General features: G+C 30.2%; 1 protein-coding gene across 1 annotated transcript in view; it reads left to right on the top strand.

Annotated features, from left to right (window-relative positions):
• LOC143082479 (N-acetylglucosamine-1-phosphotransferase subunits alpha/beta-like) overlaps positions 1-18,764 on the top strand; it is a 40,517-nt gene extending 21,753 nt beyond the window's left edge. Inside the window, exons 14-27 of the mRNA XM_076258162.1 lie at positions 1,259-1,373; positions 4,289-4,500; positions 5,182-5,330; positions 6,204-6,325; positions 6,641-6,939; positions 7,834-8,186; positions 9,637-9,703; positions 10,238-10,351; positions 10,887-10,972; positions 12,183-12,281; positions 13,193-13,247; positions 14,588-14,700; positions 15,340-15,430; positions 15,992-18,764. Coding sequence (XP_076114277.1) covers positions 1,259-1,373; positions 4,289-4,500; positions 5,182-5,330; positions 6,204-6,325; positions 6,641-6,939; positions 7,834-8,186; positions 9,637-9,703; positions 10,238-10,351; positions 10,887-10,972; positions 12,183-12,281; positions 13,193-13,247; positions 14,588-14,700; positions 15,340-15,430; positions 15,992-16,063 — 1,947 coding nt within the window. The 3' untranslated portion in view covers positions 16,064-18,764. The remainder of the gene's footprint in view (positions 1-1,258; positions 1,374-4,288; positions 4,501-5,181; positions 5,331-6,203; positions 6,326-6,640; positions 6,940-7,833; positions 8,187-9,636; positions 9,704-10,237; positions 10,352-10,886; positions 10,973-12,182; positions 12,282-13,192; positions 13,248-14,587; positions 14,701-15,339; positions 15,431-15,991) is intronic.
• Positions 18,765-20,868: the final 2,104 nt, after the last annotated feature.

Here is a 20,868-nt window from a genome sequence, read left to right as displayed (position 1 = left end):
ACGGCTAAAAATAGAACATAGGGGTAAAATGCAGTTTTTGGCTTATAACTCAAAAACCAAAGCATTTAGAGCAAATCTGACAGGGGTAAAATTGTTTACCAGCTCTAGATCTATCTGCCCTTAAATTTTCAAATGAATCGGACAACCCGTTGTTGGGTTGCTGCCCCTAAATTGGAAATTTTAAGGAAATTTTGCTGTTTTTGGTTATTATCTTGAATACTATTATAGATAGAGAAACCTGTAAACAGCAGTGATGTTCAGAAAAGTAAGATTTACAAATAAGTCAACATGACTGAAATGGTCAATTGACCCCCTAAGGAGTTATTGTCCTTTATAGGCAATTTTTAACAATTTTCATAAAATTTTTAAAATTTTACTAACATTTTCCACTGAAACTACTGGGCCAAGTTCATTATAGATGGAGATAATTGTAAGCAGCAAGAATGTTCAGTAAAGTAAGATGTACGAACACATCACCATCACCAAAACACAATTTTGTCATGAATCTATCTGCTTCTTTTGTTTAATATTCACATATACCAAGGTGAGCGACACAGGCTCTTTAGAGCCTCTAGTTTTTCTCTGTGAATTTTCATTATTTTCAATGAATTAAAAAAAAAATTGTCACTCATATGTCTAAACTGGTCCGCTTTTCTATCTATAGCTTCGCACCGAAGGAACGGGTTGGAGCTATTGTCACATTGGCATTAATTGGACGAGTCTTACAAATTCAACGATTCACTAATAAAATTGGCCAATTAAAGTGATAGGAAATTGACCTCAAATGTTAATACTGCGATGCCGCAAAATAAACAAGTATCTGTTAATTAACCCCATGGTAGTAGGGCAGATAAATGACCAACGAGTGTGTTAACATGTTCTTGACAAACTGAGCCGGTATCTTTTGTTCCCTTAAGAACTCAGTAGGGTAATAAATGTGCTAATTTTTTTTGATTTGCTATCAGTATAATACATAATTAAACATAGCCCATCATGTACTAGTCTCGTCGAATTATTAAATCCCGTGGTCAGAATTCTGACCATGGGATTTAGGCCATACCTGTTGTCAGTGTAGTGATAAGTGAACACAACAGGGGTCCAGTTTAACATATGTCCAGTTATTATTTGTAAGGTGTGAGCATTTTTGCCCATTCCAGCTCCTATGCGGGTGTCTTTATTTGTTATCTCTAACTTAATTTGTCAACATTGGATAGGTAAATTATGATCATTATTTAAAAAAAAGTTTTTGATTTTTCAGACATGTAATGTAAAGCCGTGTGGTTTTGATGTTGGAGATTGTGGTACATCTAAATATGATCAACTTATAGGCTATAAACTGGAAACAAGTGTTACAGAGTATATAGTACCAAAAGGTAGGATTCGCTTTAAAAATTCAATTATAGTACCAAAAGGTAGGGTATACTTTTAATAAAATCAATTATAGTACCAATAGGTAGGGTATACTTTTAATAAAATCAATTATAGTACCAACAGGTAGGGTATACTTTTAATAAAATCAATTATAGTACCAAAAGGTAGGGTATACTTTTAATAAAATCAATTATAGTACCAAAAGGTAGGATTCACTTTAAAAATTCAATTATAGTACCAAAAGGTAGGGTATACTTTTAATAAAATCAATTATAGTACCAACAGGTAGGGTATACTTTTAATAAAATCAATTATAGTACCAACAGGTAGGGTATACTTTTAATAAAATCAATTATAGTACCAACAGGTAGGGTATACTTTTAATAAAATCAATTATAGTACCAACAGGTAGGGTATACTTTTAATAAAATCAATTATAGTACCAACAGGTAGGGTATACTTTTAATAAAATCAATTATAGTACCAAAAGGTAGGATTCACTTTAAAAATTCAATTATAGTACCAAAAGGTAGGGTATACTTTTAATAAAATCAATTATAGTACCAACAGGTAGGGTATACTTTTAATAAAATCAATTATAGTACCAACAGGTAGGGTATACTTTTAATAAAATCAATTATAGTACCAAAAGGTAGGATTCACTTTAAAAATTCAATTATAGTACCAACAGGTAGGGTATACTTTTAATAAAATCAATTATAGTACCAAAAGGTAGGGTATACTTTTAATAAAATCAATTATAGTACCAACAGGTAGGGTATACTTTTAATAAAATCAATTATAGTACCAACAGGTAGGGTATACTTTTAATAAAATCAATTATAGTACCAACAGGTAGGGTATACTTTTAATAAAATCAATTATAGTACCAAAAGGTAGGATTCACTTTAAAAATTCAATTATAGTACCAAAAGGTAGGGTATACTTTTAATAAAATCAATTATAGTACCAACAGGTAGGGTATACTTTTAATAAAATCAATTCATACCTGCCAAGTTTTGAAAGTGCCCATGGGGGTTTTAGTGCGCGACAACAATTTATTTCAAAGGTTACAATTCTTTGCGACGACTATTTTGCATGTGCTGTTTTGTGGTCTAGAAAAAGTGTCATATTTGTAAGATAGCTTACATGCCTTTTTCTAAAGTTTATTTGCATGATTCTAGTTATTATATATCAGTAGAAAAGATGAACATTTAGCTGCAAGACCAGGAATTAATTTCATGTGTAAGGATATTAAATAATTGTTGACTTTTCCAATTTAAAATTATGCACAAAGAAAGACCTTTATCAGGTTGAGAACAACACCTAGGGGTATCCCCTCAATGTAAGGACATTAAAAACCACTTTTTAAGTAAAACTGAACACATTTTCTGAGTGATATTCATATTATTAGAAGTAACTTTTCCCAAAGAATTATACATCTTATGATCTATCTGGTATAATATGGTCAACACATGTCCAAGTATTATGATATGTTCATGGCCTAATATATCATGTATATCTTCTTTATTTTTCAAAATAATTGGACCCCACATTTAGAAAAGTAGTTCTAAATATAATGTCAGAATTTCCCATTTTTAAGTTAAATAAAAATCTACATTTTTTCATTTTTATTTTTCACAGAAGTAAAATGACCCCTTGACTAAGGGAAGTGCCTCATTTAAGGGATTCCTCATGTGGGTTTTTTTGTTTTGTCCATGTGAAAAATAAAGAATAGTACATTAAATGATTTGGTATTTTAATTGAATACATTTACATATCATTTGTTACAGCAAGTGAAATATCAATAAATTAGTGAATAAACTACTATTTATTATCTTTATGGTAGTACTGCATCATTGAAGTTTGTCAATCAACCATGCTTTTATTCTTATTCTGTGTAAGAACCTCCTTGCAGGTGAAAAACCATTTGCCATGTTTACGATTTTAAAAAACAGAGGAAATCAACACAAGTTCAAAATCTAGGATGTTAGAATTATCTTGAGAGAAAACGTTTTTGATTGGCTGATTAATTTGATCATGAGAAACATAGAATTTGATTGGCTGAACACGAATGTCTTCCTTGGACACAGTTCAAAATCGGGAACCATCATATTTTTCGTGTAGATTTTCACAAAATCGTGTTTTAGAGGGTTTTTCACGATCACGATCGTGCAATCGTGACAAAGGGTCAAAATCGTGTAATACACGCCTAAATCGTGAAAGTTGGCAGGTATGTCAATTATAGTACCAAAAGGTAGGGTATACTTTAAAATCAATTTACAACTTATGTGACATGTAGTACATTGTAATTCTTTTATGTATGGGTTGGTTATTCTTCTTAATTTGGATAAGATTTGATTAGGTTAGCTTGCATGGAGAGCCATACAAGTCATTGTTAAAAATGCTTGTTCGTCATATAATGGTCTTCACTTTTATAAATTTTTCTGATGGTAGATTAAGGGGGACGTTTACTTCATATATAAGCATCAAATGCTATAAATTCTGAAATTTTCTTTGAGGTTTTTATATTCTGAAATTACAACGAGAAAGGTTTTGCAACACTTTATTAATAAAATTTTGTAACATTGTAATCAGCATTCCTGAAATTGTAAAAAGTTGATCTTATAAAAAAGAAGATGTGGTATGATTGCCAATGAGACAACTCTCCACAAGAGACCAAAATGACACAGAAATTAACAATTATAGGTCACAGTCTTGCACTTTTCACCCATTGTTCAACAATTGCAAATATACATGAACACAACTATTTCCAAAATTTACAGTATGAGAACTTTTACCATAATTTTGCATCATTTTCCTAAAATTTTTTAGATTTTTACAATGATTTAAAACTTGATGCCTCAGTTGAATTATGCATATGAATTTAGTTTGTAACCAATATTATTGATTTTAGGTGAGGTAATTGTGTACTTTAACATGACAACCCTGATGACAGACAAAGGAAGTGTAGAATCAGCAGAATATGAGAAGTCATCTGTTGTCAAGGCAATAGCTGTAGCTAACAAGTTCAAGGTCATCACCATGGTGTTCAATAAAGGTCACAATGCCACCAAACTCCACATTCATCTAAAAGGACATTATGCAAATGTTACACAGAAATTCCAGGTAAATTAAGTACATGTATATTTGAAATAGAATTGATCAACTTTCATCCTTTTAAATGATATTAGACAGTCTCAGCTTCCAGATTACAAACAGTTACAGTCCTGAAGGGAATAGTTCTAAGAAGCTTTCTTACTGAACCATCTGGTCGCCAAAAGAACTTACATTATATAAAGAATACGGAAATATGATAGGACTGCCAGTGGGACAACTATCAACAATAGACCTTAAGACTTTGATTTAAGAAACTATAGGTTTTTAACAATGAGGAAACTGAATACCCTTTAGTCAGCTGTAAAAGACCCTGACATGACAAAATGTGAAAACAAAATCAAATGAGAAACAACCAGCAGCTTGATTTATTACAAACCAATAAATAAAAAACAAATTTTGCAAACAGCATTAAATGGCTACCACTGCATTACAGGCTTCTGACTTGAAACAGACACATAAAGAAAGTAGTGGTTTCAAACATGTTTTTGAGCACTCAAACTCCCCTTTAACTTGGGATAATGGTGTAGCAGCTCAACATAAGAACAAATTGTAACTCATTATTGGTAAACATTAATTTATATCATGCATTAACAATTATGATTTATCAGTGCAACAAAACAAACTGTTAGTCCTTATTAGAGAATATTGTTTATCATGCATTTAAAGTAGATTATACCTTATTCATTCCAGTATAATTTTACTGTGATGGTAGATACTACACAAGAAAATAAAACCTTGGAAGTGTTACAGACTGTAGATAAAGTTAATAAAACAGCAAATGTAACTGTGGAGAAAGAGATTGAACTACCAGTGGTGTATGAAGTAGCAGAGGAACTTATGTAAGTGTTATTGGTAAAGTAAATTCTGAACATTGTTGGAAGATTTTACTAAAGCAAAACTTGCAACTAGATATGTATTGCAATAGTAAAAAATCACATTTTAATAATAAAAAAACTTGCATTTGTGTTGAACGTAGAAATATCTGCCACTAGACATGATGCAACCAACCAACAATCAATCAATGTGTAGAACGTCCAACAATGGCAATAATAAATGCATGCAATAATTTCCAAATTTACAGTAATTGGACTAGCAAGTTGTTTTGTGAGTGGGGGAGTATACTTTTGTATCCCATTTCGGAGCAGCTGATGTTGAGGTTTTATTGACTTGATGAGGTGATGGTTTATTATTTATTATTTAGGACAGGCAGTGCAAAGAGTATAAATTGAGCTACGAATGATGTGTGATAGATTGATTGAGGACTGTCTAATTTTCTCTAGCAATTATTACACGCATATTCAGGACAGTAGCATTTTTTTTAACCATCTGTCTTTAAACATGACAGCAGAAAGGCATATTTAAATAAAAGTATATCCCCTAAACTATTGTATTTTTTAAGGTAAAAGAAAAAAAAAACACCAAAATCAGTAGCTAAATTTTTCCAGAGTTATTTTATAAAGCCAAAAATGTGCAAGGTATATAATACAGATAACTAGTTATTGACTATTTAAAGTATGTGGCCTTTTTGTAGAAAGTACTTGTGTTCAAATGGGTATAAAGAAAGTTTGTTGTGAAAGAAGGTACCATTACGTACAAAAGTAAGTAGGTATATCATAATAACTTTATTTATTTCAAGAAGGATTTATGAATCGCTGCTATATATTGTGTATATATTGTTTATATTAAGTATGTTTGTTTAATTTTTATTTCAGACAAGTAAAACCCAAACCAGTAGATCAAAAGGCGTTGCCAGAACATGTTAACCTCACAAACATAGATCTACCAGAATTCATCAAGATACAGTATGAAGCTCTGGTAAAAGAGAAAAATGAGGGTTAATATTTGTTTGTGCATTATTCAATAAGAGCTATGATCAACTTAATAAGATATGTTGATTTATAGCTATTATAGACTCATACATATTTTACATCAATAGAGAAAAGCACTATTTCAGCTGAAGCATATTGTTTAAATGAATTAAAACATGTTTGTTTCTTTTAAAGTTAATTTTAATTCCAGTGCAAAGTTTCAAAATTTTTCAATCTATAGTTACACTGGAACTGAAGTTGTGCAATTGAAAAAAGGTACAGGTTGACTGCACAAGACAAAATGAAAACCCTGCTACAATTTGACTTATGTGTTTTAATAGGTGATATAACAGAGAAAGGTTTTAGGATTGAACAGATGACACTGTGGCTGAAATATCAGGAATATTTGAGGTACCCTCCAAAGAATGATACCTCATTCACTAAACCAGTTGTCAGAAAATTACTTAGCTTTGTAGAGGTTCCTATTCTTCAAATGAATCAGGAAGATAAGGTACCAGTTTATAGGCAAAATGATTATTCGTACAAGACGTTAGAAGACATGCTAAAATCAGGAAGACAATATACAGATGAAGGACATTTCCCATGGGAAGAGAAAAATGTATTTGGGAAATTTGAAAAGGTAGGATTTTAGTTGTAGTTATTTGTATGATAAATGTCTATAAGTAATATCACATTGTCCTAGATTGTCATGAAATATTCCAACTACCTCTAAACAAACCAACAATTAATCAATTAATACAAAAACAAGGCTGCTATGATATGACAAATGATGATATGCTTATGTTTTATAAGTTCATAGGCAACATTTCAGTGTACCATAATTTGAGATATTTTGACACCACAGAGAAATGAAAATTAAAAAAAAAAATTGATAATGGCAAAGGAGAAGGTCCGGTAAGGACTCATTTTGGCCTCAAATTTCAGTTTCATCTGACGAAAGATTTTGACCACTTTTTAAACACTTAAGTGTTCTATTTCACTTGATTCAATTAGTTTATGTGAAAGATTTTAACTGATTTAGTCATTAAAAACGATCCGATTCCAGCTCAAATATGAAAAATCTACCAAATATGCTGAAAAATGTCACTTTACAGATGGTTTTTGTCAAAAATGAAAGTGGCCGCATCCGTGTTCATCCACAACCTTTATATATGTTATGTATTATCATAAAATACAACTTACATTTCAATATTAAGGATGAACACGAATGCGGCCACTTTCGTTTTACACGGAAACCGTCTAAAACTTAACTAAAATGCTAGAATTTTGAAGATTTCAGTAATTTAGCATGACTTAATGGCGCTACAACCCGATATATGTGCATTGTATTGTCAAAAACAGCCCATATTTATGTGACAGAAGCATTCAACTGTCCAATAAATAACTAAAAGTTTACATTTTAACAATTTTGTAAAACTGTTATATTTTGGGGCCAAAAAGGGGTCTTACTGGACCTACTCCTTTACCCTTTAATTAACTGTATTTAACTTTTCAGTATTTTTTTTGTTTTCAGATAAGGAGAAAAGAGGCTCTTCAGAAACAATATACAGAGGATGTTTACATTCCTAGAAGGAGACTTTTAGATACATTTGGTGATTCACTACGTCATGTCAATAAAATCTACAACAGAGAGTTTGGATTTACTGCTAGAAAAGTCCCTGGACATATGCCACACTTTGTTGATAGGTCTGTTATGTATGAACTTCATGAAAAGTTTCCAGAAGAGTGGGATATCACATCTTCACATAAAGTTCGTAGTTCCGACGACATGCAGTTTGCTTTCTCGTATTTTTATTATTTGATGGGAGTAAAACGTAATGTGACAGCAGAAGAAATCTTTGATGAGATGGATACAGATAAGTCACGGTAAACATTAAAAAAAACTTTTCTTAGTTTACTTTTACCTACAATGTTCATTTACTTCACCCATATGTAAAAATGCAATTTAGGAAGTTTAATGTTTCCAATAAAATTTAATTTCACACTTTAAACAAATCATTTCTGTGTAGGATAAAATAAATGACAAAAACTTAATGTACAGTAACAACTATATTTTTATACGACCGCAAAAATTTAAAAAATTTTGGTTGTATATTGGTATGACATTGGCGGCATCTCGTCGTCCTAAGACATTTGGTTTTCGCACTATAACTTTAGTATAAGAAAATAAAAATCTATGAAATTTAAACACAAGGTTTATGACCACAAAAGGAAGGTTGGGATTGATTTTGGGAGTTTTGGTCCCAACAGTTTAGGAATTAGGGGCCAAAAGGGCACAAATAAGCATTTTTCTTGGTTTTCGCACAATAACTTTAGTATAAGTAAATAGAAATCTATGCAGTTTTAACACAAGGTTTATGACCACAAAAGGAAGGTTGGGATTGATTTTGGGAGTTTTGGTCCCAACAATTGAGGAATTAAGGCCCAAATAAGCATTTTTCTTGGTTTTTGCACAATAACTTTAGTATAAGTAAATAGAAATCTATGAAATTTAAACACAAGGTCTATGACCACAAAAGGAAGGTTGGGATTGATTTTGGGAGTTTTGGTCCCAACTGTTTAGGAATTAGGGGCCAAAAGGGTCCAAAATTAAACTTTGTTTGATTTCATCAAAAATTGAATTATTGGGGTTCTTTGATATTCCAAATCTAACCGTGTATTTGGATTTTTAATATTTGGGCCTGGTTATCAAATTGGTCCACATTGAGGTCTAAAGGGTCAAAAATTGTACATTATTTGATTTCATCAAAAATTGAATTCTTGGGGTTCTTTGATAAGCTGAATCTAACCATATATTTAGATTTTGGATATTGGACCATAATAGGTAAATGTCCAATTTAAAAAAATTAAGTTTTTAAGTTAAAGTTCTTAGACCACATTCATTCTGTGTCAGAAACCTATGTTGTGTCAACTTTTTAATCACAATCCAAATTCAGAGTTGTATCAAGCTTGAATGTTGTGTCCATACTTGCCCCAACTGTTCAGGGTTCGACCTCTGTGGTCGTATAAAGCTATGCCTTGCGGAGCATCTGGTTTATTTTTTGTTATAGATTGTATGTGTATATGCTGTATTGCTACTTTTGAAGAGCACCCTTATGTATGTACATCAGAATATTTTGTATTCTGCATCAGCACAGATAAAAATGAGCATTTGCCCATCCTGTTCGCAAGTCTGGCCATGACAGTTCTTTTTTCCAGAATTTTCTTATGGTAACAATTGATAACTTTAAAATACCAATAAATATTTTCTTAAAACTGTTAGAAATGAATAAGTTTTTGAAATGATTGATATTTTGTTAACATTTTCTATTTCCAGATCTTTATCAGATAGAGAGATAAGGACATTAGCAGCATCACTTTATGATTTACCATTGGATTTAAAAGTAAGTTTACATTCTTTTCACAACATTTCATTTTAATACAACTGTAGAACTATTATTTAGATCGTTCTGTCTCTGAAGCTATTGTCTTCTGACTTTGAAACTTTTGCCTTGTTTTTACATGTTAAAGTTTGTGATTATGCCAGTTAAAGGGGAACCACTCATGATAAGAAATTGTTTAGCCTTTTTCCTTCAGTAATGATTCTTTGACTCTGGGTATTTTGCATTATTTACTTATTTAAGATTTGCATTGTACTATTAAATTTTATACAGAAAAGACATAAACAGAAAAAGTGATAAATATTCCTAGTTTACAACATCCAATGAGATAGACTTCAAAACTTATTGAAAATTCATTACACCTGAAAACAAAAGCTTAATTTACAGAGAACATAAATTCATTTCTCTTAAAATGACCAATACTAACCTATGTTTTACTGAGGTCTTAAATAATTCTTTAAGACCCTTACATATCCTGCCAGTAGATTTTATTTTTTATTGATATACATGGTGTAATAACGTTTGCTTTACTTGCAGACATTGAGTGGATTAGAAAATATATTAAAGAATTGTTCTGAATACCTACCAGATGATAAAAAGATTGAAAGACCACCTCCTACTGATGTAGAAACATATTATGACAAAGATATGGTTAGTTTTTCTTTATTTCGTTTCTATCTTTTTCTAGAGTAATATGTTTTATCTAAAATAAGAGCATAAACTTTGCACTATTATTAATATTTATCATAGGCAATGTACTTTTATCAAACACAATGTACTCTATCAAAAACTATATAATTTATCATAGACAATGTTCTTTTTTAATGGCAATGTTCTTTATCAAAGACAATGTATTTTATCATAGACAATGTTCTTTATCATAGACAATGTACTTTATCATAGACAATGTTCTTTTTTTTAAAGACAATGTTCTTTATCAAAGACAATGTATTTTATCATAGACAATGTACTTTATCATAGACAATGTACTTTATCATAGACAATGTATTTTATCATAGACAATGTACTTTATCATAGACAATGTACTTTATCGTAGACAATGTTCTTTTTTAAAGACAATGTTCTTTATCAAAGACAATGTATTTTATCATAGACAATGTACTTTATCATAGACATGTACTTTGTTATAGACTATGATTTTAAGTACTTTTTAATTGTATTTTAGCCACAAGCTACAAGAACTTTATTCCTCAACTGTGATGAAATGGTGGAATTAATCCAATCAAAGTTCAAATCAAGACAAAAACATAAGTATGTATTATAACATCTTATTTCTTCAGAGTTCTCAAAATCTTTTAATATCTGGTGGTCCTTGAAGAAAAACTGCTGGTTCTCACTATTACTTCTATTACAAAATACCAATCCTTTGCAAATGTCGACAACTCTGTTTCTTATAATACCGAAAAAATGATTCTGGACACATATCAGTTGGTTATCTAAATAAATAAATGTCTTAAGGTAGCACAGACACATATCAGTTGGTTATCTAAATAAATAAATGTCTTAAGGTAGCACAATACAAAGATTTTGTCACTCCCAATCAGACAACTTTAAACTGATGTAATTCATTTCATCCTTCTTTATATTTTATAAATGAGGTACCAAAAGAAAGAAGAAAGATTAATCTTTCAAATTGTGATAATTTCATTATGACATAATTATTACATAATTAAATTGTTATGTAAATAGTTGCTATATTGTGATGTCCACACTTGAATGAATTTAGCTTCTTTGTTCTTCATAGCATCCCAAAATATTTTATATATTCTTGTACAACACAGCTTGACCTCCAAAACTGTGTCTCAGATTTCCAAAAACATTAATAGAACAAATTTTATACCCAATTGAATTTAGTGGTCTCTTATGAATTGATGTTGCAAACTTCATTGAAGATTTATGAGAGAATGAAATACAATAGGAAAAATCTGAGACACAGTTTTGGAGGTCAAACTGTGTTGTGCAAGAATCTATAAAATATTTTGGGATGCTATGAATAACAAAGAAGCTAAATTCATTCAAGTATAGACATCACAATATGGCAACTAATTACATAACAATTAATGATGTAATAATTATGTCATAATGAAATTATCACAATTTGAAAGATTAATCCTTCTTCTTTCTTTTGGTACCTCATTTATAAAATTATAAGAAATATGAGTGGAATAACATCAGTTTAAAGATGTCTGATTGGGGATGAAAAATCTTTGTATTGTGCTACCTTAATGTAATAAAGAGGACCGTTTTACAGAGGATGACAATTCGTAAGTGAAGAAATTGTATCTGATCCATTTGAAATATATATGTACAAAGTGGTAACTATTAAGATATTTGTATTTACTCTGAACAATTGAAAAAAAATCATAAGTAGCTTGGATAAATTTGATAAAGTGATTCAGTTACATTTTCATTTAAGAAGGATGTTCATATAGATTAATGAGAACTAAATTTTATATTACAGATTTGTAACATTGGAGGATCATGAGATAGCATTTAAAATGATAAAGAGTAACATATCTACTGTTGTTGGACAACTTGATGATCTACGTAAAAATCCTAAGTATGTTCTTTTATATTACGAAATGGTGTCAATCTTTACACCTTATCTTTAAAATAAAACCTTTGTATGTGTTTAATCATGAATAACACATTTATCCAAAAAGAATTCAAAAGTTGACAAATAAAAGTTACCCAGCTATCAAACTTTGCATAAGTGCCTAGACAAGATTGTAAGAATTAAATCTTAATGAATCTTTATAAATTATCAATGATTTCAATTCTGAATTAAATATCATATTCTGTAGATTTATTGAGATAGCATCACGATTCCAGACTAAGAAGAGATGTATAAGTTTTTTTTTATAACAGGCAATAATAGTATTTACAAAATAAAAATCATACCTTAATTGATGGTCATTACATATTGGTACTTACTAGTAATATGAAAAAAATACAAAAACTGGATTTTTGGTCTGAAATATGAATAGCCTTTAAATTATGATTTTGATTTATCGAGACTTCTTTGCAACTGATTGAACAAAAGCAAATCTTATCATTCTAATTTTACTTTAATTAAGGATATCGTTTTAAATTTTTTGTATGATTTGAAAGAGGACCAATCTGATTAAAATACTTATCATGTACATTGTATCAGCATTTAAAGGCCCCAATTTCATTGGCTGATATAATAGTAACCAGAGCAAAAAGTAGAACAGAGCTTGATCAGATCTTTATAAGAGTGAACATTAAATTTGTGTACAAATGCCCAGGTAGTTTAGTAGTTTTGGTACTTTTCAACATTCCCAGAAAACTCATCTTTTTTTATCATTTTCAAAAATTATACAGTGCTATCAATTAAATGCTTTGTGAATAAGTTGACAATTAATTCTTGAAGGTTTATGATTTACATTAGGAACTTGAAATTTTTTCATTTATCAAACAAACAGCTATGAATTATTTTTGTAATTTCAGGAAGTTTATATGTTTAAATGACAACATAGAACACAATAAACCAGATGCACAAACAGTATGTATATTTACTTTACTTGAATATATATAGAGGGAAACAAACAGTATGTATTACAAGAGGTTGCAACACAACATGAAAGATACAAATGATTTTAGAAAAACTTTTAGGTGATATAATAATATATTGAACATACTTTAAAAAAAAATCAAAAAATCTTACAACATTATTTTTTTAGTTGTTTGTTGTATCCCCCCTCCAAATCTGCTCTCAGCCTCTCTTATTTTATATTTATCATAAGATAGCATTTTAAGATGATATTGAACCAAGAAGTTGAAATACCAGACAGCAAAGAAAATTGTGAAGACAACAAAATTAATATTGCCAGCTACAAGGTTTATCACACATAAAATGTGTCTTTCTGTCTTATCAGTAACACCTTGAAGACATAAAATGATAATATCAGATTATTACATGGCATTTTTCATATCGCATGTATTATCAGCCCTAGGTTCAATATCAGCCCAAGAGCCGCATGGCTCGAGGCTGATATTGACCGAGGGCTGATAATACATGCGATATGAAAAATGACATGTTATGTTCTTTTTATCATATGCTTCAACAGTAGAGAAAAATAACAGATTCATATATTGATCCTTCTACGTGGTTCCCGAAAAGAAGTTGAAAGAGTAAAAAGTTCACGGACGTCGGACCCAAAATTTGATACATTCAATATGAAATCTTTCCATCATATGCCTCAACAGAGAAAAAAAACCCAGATTTTAATATAGACGAATCGACAAAAAAAATAATTCAACAATTAATATACATAATGAACATTGTTTGGAAAAGTCAACTTTTTTAAAGTAACTTTCTAAATTATGTTTCAGAAAAACTTAAAAAATGCATTTATTTAATATTTTGTTTTTGTTTTAAAATTAAATTAAATTATTCTACACAATATACTTTCCAGTATTCATATAATTGTTTTGTACACTACTTTGTAATGTTTTTCACTGAAAACGTAGCATTGAGGTGTATTTTCCGGAATTTGCCGAGTATCACCGGAATGCCATGTGATAACGTTACGGAAAGGCATGTGATAACAATCGAAGCATGTGATAAACTTTTCATATCAGCCCGCTAAGCACCAATTCGAAAAATATGGAAAATACTTTAATTTAATGCTATTATCATACGGTAAAAATCATATGTTATTTAGTCTAAGTATATGATAAATCTATATATACGAGTCAGCTATACCATGTGATGCGTTTTCAGATTCATCTCTCGATAGCTTCCTGTTTAGCTTATATTATTAGTGGATGGGGGTATCATTAGTAAGCAGTAGCTTATAGATTCACTTGTTTATATTGATATTTCTTTGTTTCTGTCTTCAGGTCAAAGCCATATTACAAGATTATTATGAGTCAGTATTGCCTATACAGTCTCAGTTTGAGTTACCTAGAGAATACAGAAACAGATTTTTACATGTGGATGATTTAAGACAATGGTAATACATGCATCTGTTCACAGATTTCAATTATCATGGTTCTTTTATTATTGATTTTGGCCTTTGCATATAACAAATAAATAAAACCTGTAGAATTGATTGACTATATGGAATCCATGACAATATGGCACTTCCAAGACTGTTTTCTCTAGATTCGATCTTACCAGTATATTACACACCTGTCGAGTCTGGCATGTTGTGTTCATTAACATGTGGTCTGCATTAAATATCTTAATATGGGTAATGTAGCCCTATATTTTCAATCCTGTACTTACCAGTATGTAAGTTTCAGCTTTATAATTTGTCAGAATTAGAACAAAACATCATATTTTAAGCTCTCAATTTACTCAAAACATTAACTGTTGGTGACCTGCATTCACATTTCATGTATGTCAAACAGAACACCAAATAAATTGATGCTGCTTTCCTGCATGCAGGAAATATTCCCTTTGATAAACTAGCACTTGAACGAAAAAGGATTCCTGTTTGTATCTCACTTAATTTTGGGCTTTAAAAAGATAGGATAGTATGAGGATTTATCCACAAGAACTCATGTGTTTGAGAAAAAGTAACAAAATAAAATAGCTCTTATATGAAGTTAATTAGCCTTTTAACAAATGTTTTTTCTTTATTTTGTAGGAAAAGATTAAGAGACTGGTTGAAGTTTTTTACACATATCGCTTTAGTGATACTTGTCTTGTTTACCATTGCATCATATTTTGGTGATAAGGTAAGATATATGGAAATTGATAAAAATTCAGTATAATATCAAACGTATAATATAGGTTCAGTACAAAATCATCATTCAGACACACATTGTAATTGTTTCCAAAGAAACGCCCTGTACCTGCAGTCTTTGTAATCCTTACTGTGTGAAAATTGATATTTCAGATTTGGTTAGAATTTTAAGAAGGCATTTTAAAATTATGAGACATCTTATCTTCACTAATTTTTAATGGCAATACATTATTACACAATTACATGTTAAAAATAGCATTGACATACAAATCAAAGATGCCCTTACCACTAAATATAATGTTATGAAGATATAATCATGGGAACAAAATGCAGATTAAACACAAATTAATAGGAGTTGATACAGTTTCAGCGGAGTTAATTGTTGAAAAGCCTGTAATGTTCAATGTCATGTTGATTGTAAGTTTGGTAAGGATGATGTCTTGCTAATGAATACAATCATAGAAATTGAAAAATAAAACTTCAAGTAAAACTGATGATTAAATTATGACAAAGGAAATATTCAGCCATTACAATTTTGTATTTATATTTTCAGATTGAAGCTTTACAGAAAAAATTCAGACGACAAAGACCCTCGTCTGATGAAGGAAAATTGATGACCGTATGACGGTTACTGCTCTGGATAGTTACACCTGACATCTTAATGATAGTTCTAATAATACTCCTATTTATAATCATCTCTCTTATGGCATATGAATACAGTAACAGTTAATTTTTATTTCCGGCTATAATTTTTGAATTGCTGCCTTTAAAAAATATAAACTGTTATAAAAATAAATTTGGATAAATAAAGAAGGGTTGATTTAATTACATTTAAGTACACTAAACTATCTGTTATAGTGTTTAACTATAGAGATATTGAGTTTGACCTTTCTTGTGCTTTAAATTTAAAAAAAAAGCTAATATTCCTTAAATAAAATTGTTATATTTTATTATATATGCAATGTTTTCTATACATATCTTTTTTTTATAGTGTACAAAGTATACAAAAAACATGTCTTCCAAGTTGTTATTTACCATTGCTGTTGTATACAAGAGTTTTTTTTTTGTTGTTTTTTTACTTTATACAGAAAGCTACCTGTTATAATGATAAGAGATTGTAATATTTATGATGTCAGATTTAAGTATCCAGAGCATTTGTTATTTATTTATTATGTATTGTTTCAAATGAATTATTTTTATCAGAACAACTTACTGGTCAACATTCATCATTTTTTCATGTAAAGTGGGCTTTGGTCAGAGTAATTCAGGTTGGAATTGCAATATAACTCATTTTTTTAAGCATTATAGTTGTGAGAGTTGTTTCCATTTTTGGTGGTAGACCATGATGTAAAAAAAATTAAGTGTTTTTTTTTTTATCCGTAACTGCTCAACCTCCAGGAAGTCCTGAATTTCCCCTTTTGTACTGTGTTGATTTTTTTATTGTGTACAACTTTTTAGGAAATAATAAAATGCTGATTTATGACTTGAAATAAATGTTAAATACTATGGCATGATTGTGTTACAAAAATATTGCATTTTAAAGTACTAAAAAATGTTAAATTAATTTCAATATTTTTTTTATTGATGTTTTTAACCATATTATAGCCTTTTTTTCATCTCATCTCATTGCCAGTAAAAATGGAAACAAATCATGTACATTGTTTTGATAGTGGGTATTTTATGTATATCATTATGGGGCATACTGTTTATATGTATCATCATTATCATAATGTGTGGTGAATGATGAATTTAATTTAAGGATGATTGTGGTATGATTAAATGAATGGCGGGATATAATTGTAGATAGTATAATTATGATGACTGTAGTTATTATTATTATGTTCAATTGATATCATTTTATAATCATGGAAACATGGAGGGGTATTGTATATTTGTTTTTTATACTAACTGTTAGTTCTAAAAGTAAATATCTATTTATAGGTAAAATCAAGCAAATGTGCTGTAAAATTTGTGTTTTTTTTATCTCCCCTTTCCAAAAGGATGAGAATATATATAGATTAATGACATTTTTTATTTTAATACTTACTTTACAAGCAAAATTATGTAGCCAGCCCACTAGGGTGTGCTGTTATTTGAGCTGATGAAGCCAATAAAATAAATAAAAATGCCACTATTCTTTTTATCAGTAATTTGTCTTAATGAAATGTTGTGGGGTTGAGAATATAAAATAAAACAAACAGTTAGTATAACCATTTTATGTGTACAAAACAACAGCCAGTTGTTCAGTTGTATGAATGAACTCACAGGCATTTCATTACTAAATTAACGTGGGTGGACATGAACACACAATGTCATTGCCTAATATTTTCAAGTATCAATTCCTGTCTATAATTCAAAAATTGTAGACATAAAGATCAAAGGTAAAAAATTTAATTTCTGATAAACTGCTTTATGTCTGTCTAATGAATTTTTGTTGCAATGGTTTCAATTTTCATGTAAGCATGCTATACTGTGACGTGCATTTTAACATTCATTGCTTATCAATTTCTAGTTGACCAAATACTTATAAATTATTACACATTGTGGCCACATCATCCTTTTATTTGCATTTTTCTCAGGAACTACAGTTAAAAAATTTCTGAAATTTGGTATCAATGTTTATATGAGCATACTATACCTTATGATGCATTTCTACCTTCATCACTAATCAACTTTCTGTTTATACCAATCACTTAGTATATTCCAATCAATGCACATTTCTTAGAAACTACAAGACATAAATTTTTATGAAATTTCATATCAAGCTTTTTGTGAGCTTGCTATACCATGAGGTATTTTTTCACATCTGTCAATCATCAAATTAACTTAATACTTATAGTTTGGGTAAAATTTGTGAGCAACACCTCACAGTTCAACTTTTTTTTGTTAAAGAAAAAGATATGGTTTGAATTTAAATAATATATATACTTAAAGAAAAGATATGGTTTGAATTTAAATGATATATATATACTTAAAGGAAAGATATGGTTTGAATTTAAATGATATATTTGTGTTAGATACACTACACAAGTTTGTAAATTTTCATATAATAAATGTTGCTTACATGTGCATCATCTGTACGACAGATATGATTATCTGTACATGTATCACACATATATATTAAAGTCAGAACCTTAACACAGGTGACAAATGATCTATGTCTTTAATATGACAGTATTATATGTTTCACATGTTTTAAGTTTTACCAGTGCAGTTTGTAAGAATGTTAATTTGTGCACTTTTGTGCTAAATACAAATATTGTGCTACAAACATTTAAAGAGATTTATGAACTATTTTAAACATTCCAAAAAAAAAAGAACATGAACTTTTTTGTTTTTTTTTGTTTTAGTAACAGGATTTAAACAGTGTGAATTATAGATTATTTGCATTAAATTGAAACAAACAATTAACACATTTGGATACTCCTAAAAGGAGTGATTGCCAATGAAACCGCTATCCTCCAGAGGCCAAATGACATTGATGTCAATATCTATAGGTGACTGCTCAACCTTCAATAATGTGCAAAAACATAAACCATTTAGTAAACTTCAGCACTACAATTGTGAATTTATTAAAGGCAGATCGGGTGTCTTTTTCTGAGCATTCCTTCTGGGCATGTTACCTTATACTATTTATGCTAAAAACAACACTAGTGAATAAAAACAAATGTGGAAGACAGCAATCTACAACAACCATTGAATTACAGGCTCCCTAGTTCAGACAGGCACATAAAGAATGTGGTGGGATGAAACATGTTCCCTAACAAGCAAACAACCTAAAATTATTCAGTGCACAAATGCAGCACAAACACCATGATCATTGGGAGACTTGTTTTCTTGCATCAGGAAAAATCTTCTCAGATTGTATTGTCAGCTGGTATAGAAGGTATTGTATGTGCTTAAGTAGAAACCGACCTTGAAAGGGCTGTATAGCCAGTCAAGGTCATTAAAAACTTAGTTGTTCGAAGTAGAAACGAAACACCTCTATAAAAGGCAAATAAAAGTGCATGGGTAATGTGGCATGTTGTAAAAAGAAAGAGATGTGAGGTATAGGTCATTTAGACAGCAAATCAACAACAAATCCTCTGTGTTTTAACAGATTTATTTGTGTGCAAAGATAAGGTTTGTTAATTCAGGAAAGACCAAATCCGGTTAATGATAGAAGCAAGGGGTACATGTCAAATTCATACAATATGGTTAGACAACAAAACTTCGAGTCGGTATAAATGAAGCAAAAGAAAAAATACATGAATTGGGATTGTCCTAGGACTCTCGTAAAGAAATAAATCCCCATGATGTACAGGAATACAGAAGGGGATGATCTTGGGTGTTTTGAACTTTTGATAAAGTATTCAGATCTTGCCCTCATCATTTGCAGCACTGATGTTGCTCATGGTAATTACAAACTAGGAAACTGGATTTTGGCTATGACAATATATTAGAACATATCTGTGGTCATCTGTGACAAATATTCTTTAACTGTCAACCAAATCATGATGATATTTTGTATAAATTTCAATGGGATGACTTCAACTGTACCACTAGTTACCATTGGTTCAATAGCTTCCTAATAACTATCAATCAATAAAATCATGTAAGAAAATGCAAGCTCTTGAAAATATTTTTTTTTTTAATGCAGACACTGCTGGAAGGTTGATACAAGTTCGCAATTGGAAGGCTATAATTGGTTTATGAAAAAAAAGATCTAGTAATCATAAAACTAAATATGCAATCTATGCAAACAAATTCAAGCCAAAAGACAATGACTGAGGGGGCATAGCCAAATATTATCCATGGAAATGAGATGTTCCAATGCTAATACATCTGCATACCAAATTTCATTGACTTGCTACTATTGATTTCCCTTAAAGTGACCTTAGCACAAACTTATACATGAGTACTTGACAAAAGTTTCAAAGTCAATAGACCACATCTGGGGGAGTGAGGCCAAATGATCTCTATTGAAATGAGATGTGCTAAATCTAATACAACTGCATACCAATTATCATTGACCTACCACTATTGAACTTAGAGGTTCCCCACAAGCCTGCCAATTGATATTTTACCGTGTTTTTCTATGTTGTGATGTTATGCTATTGTTTCAGAAAAACGGAGAAAGTTTGGATCCATTAAAACGTTTAATCCCGCTGCAAATGTTTGTACCTGTCCTTAGTCAGGAATCTGATGTACAGTGGTTGTCGTTTGTTTATGTAATTTATACGTGTTTCTCGTTTTTTTTTAATTTAATATAGATTAGACCGTTGGTTTTCCCGTTTGAATGGTTTTACACTAGTAATTTTGGGGCCCTTTATAGCTTGTTGTTGGTGTGAGCCAAGGCTCCATGTTGAAGGCCGTACATTGACCTATAATGGTTTACTTTTTTTAAATTGTTATTTGGATGGAGAGTTGTCTCATTGGCACTCACATCAC

This window comes from Mytilus galloprovincialis, chromosome 7 (assembly GCF_965363235.1).
Source record: "Mytilus galloprovincialis chromosome 7, xbMytGall1.hap1.1, whole genome shotgun sequence".
NCBI lineage: Eukaryota > Metazoa > Mollusca > Bivalvia > Mytilida > Mytilidae > Mytilus > Mytilus galloprovincialis.
This window is presented reverse-complemented; position numbering and strand designations above follow the sequence as displayed.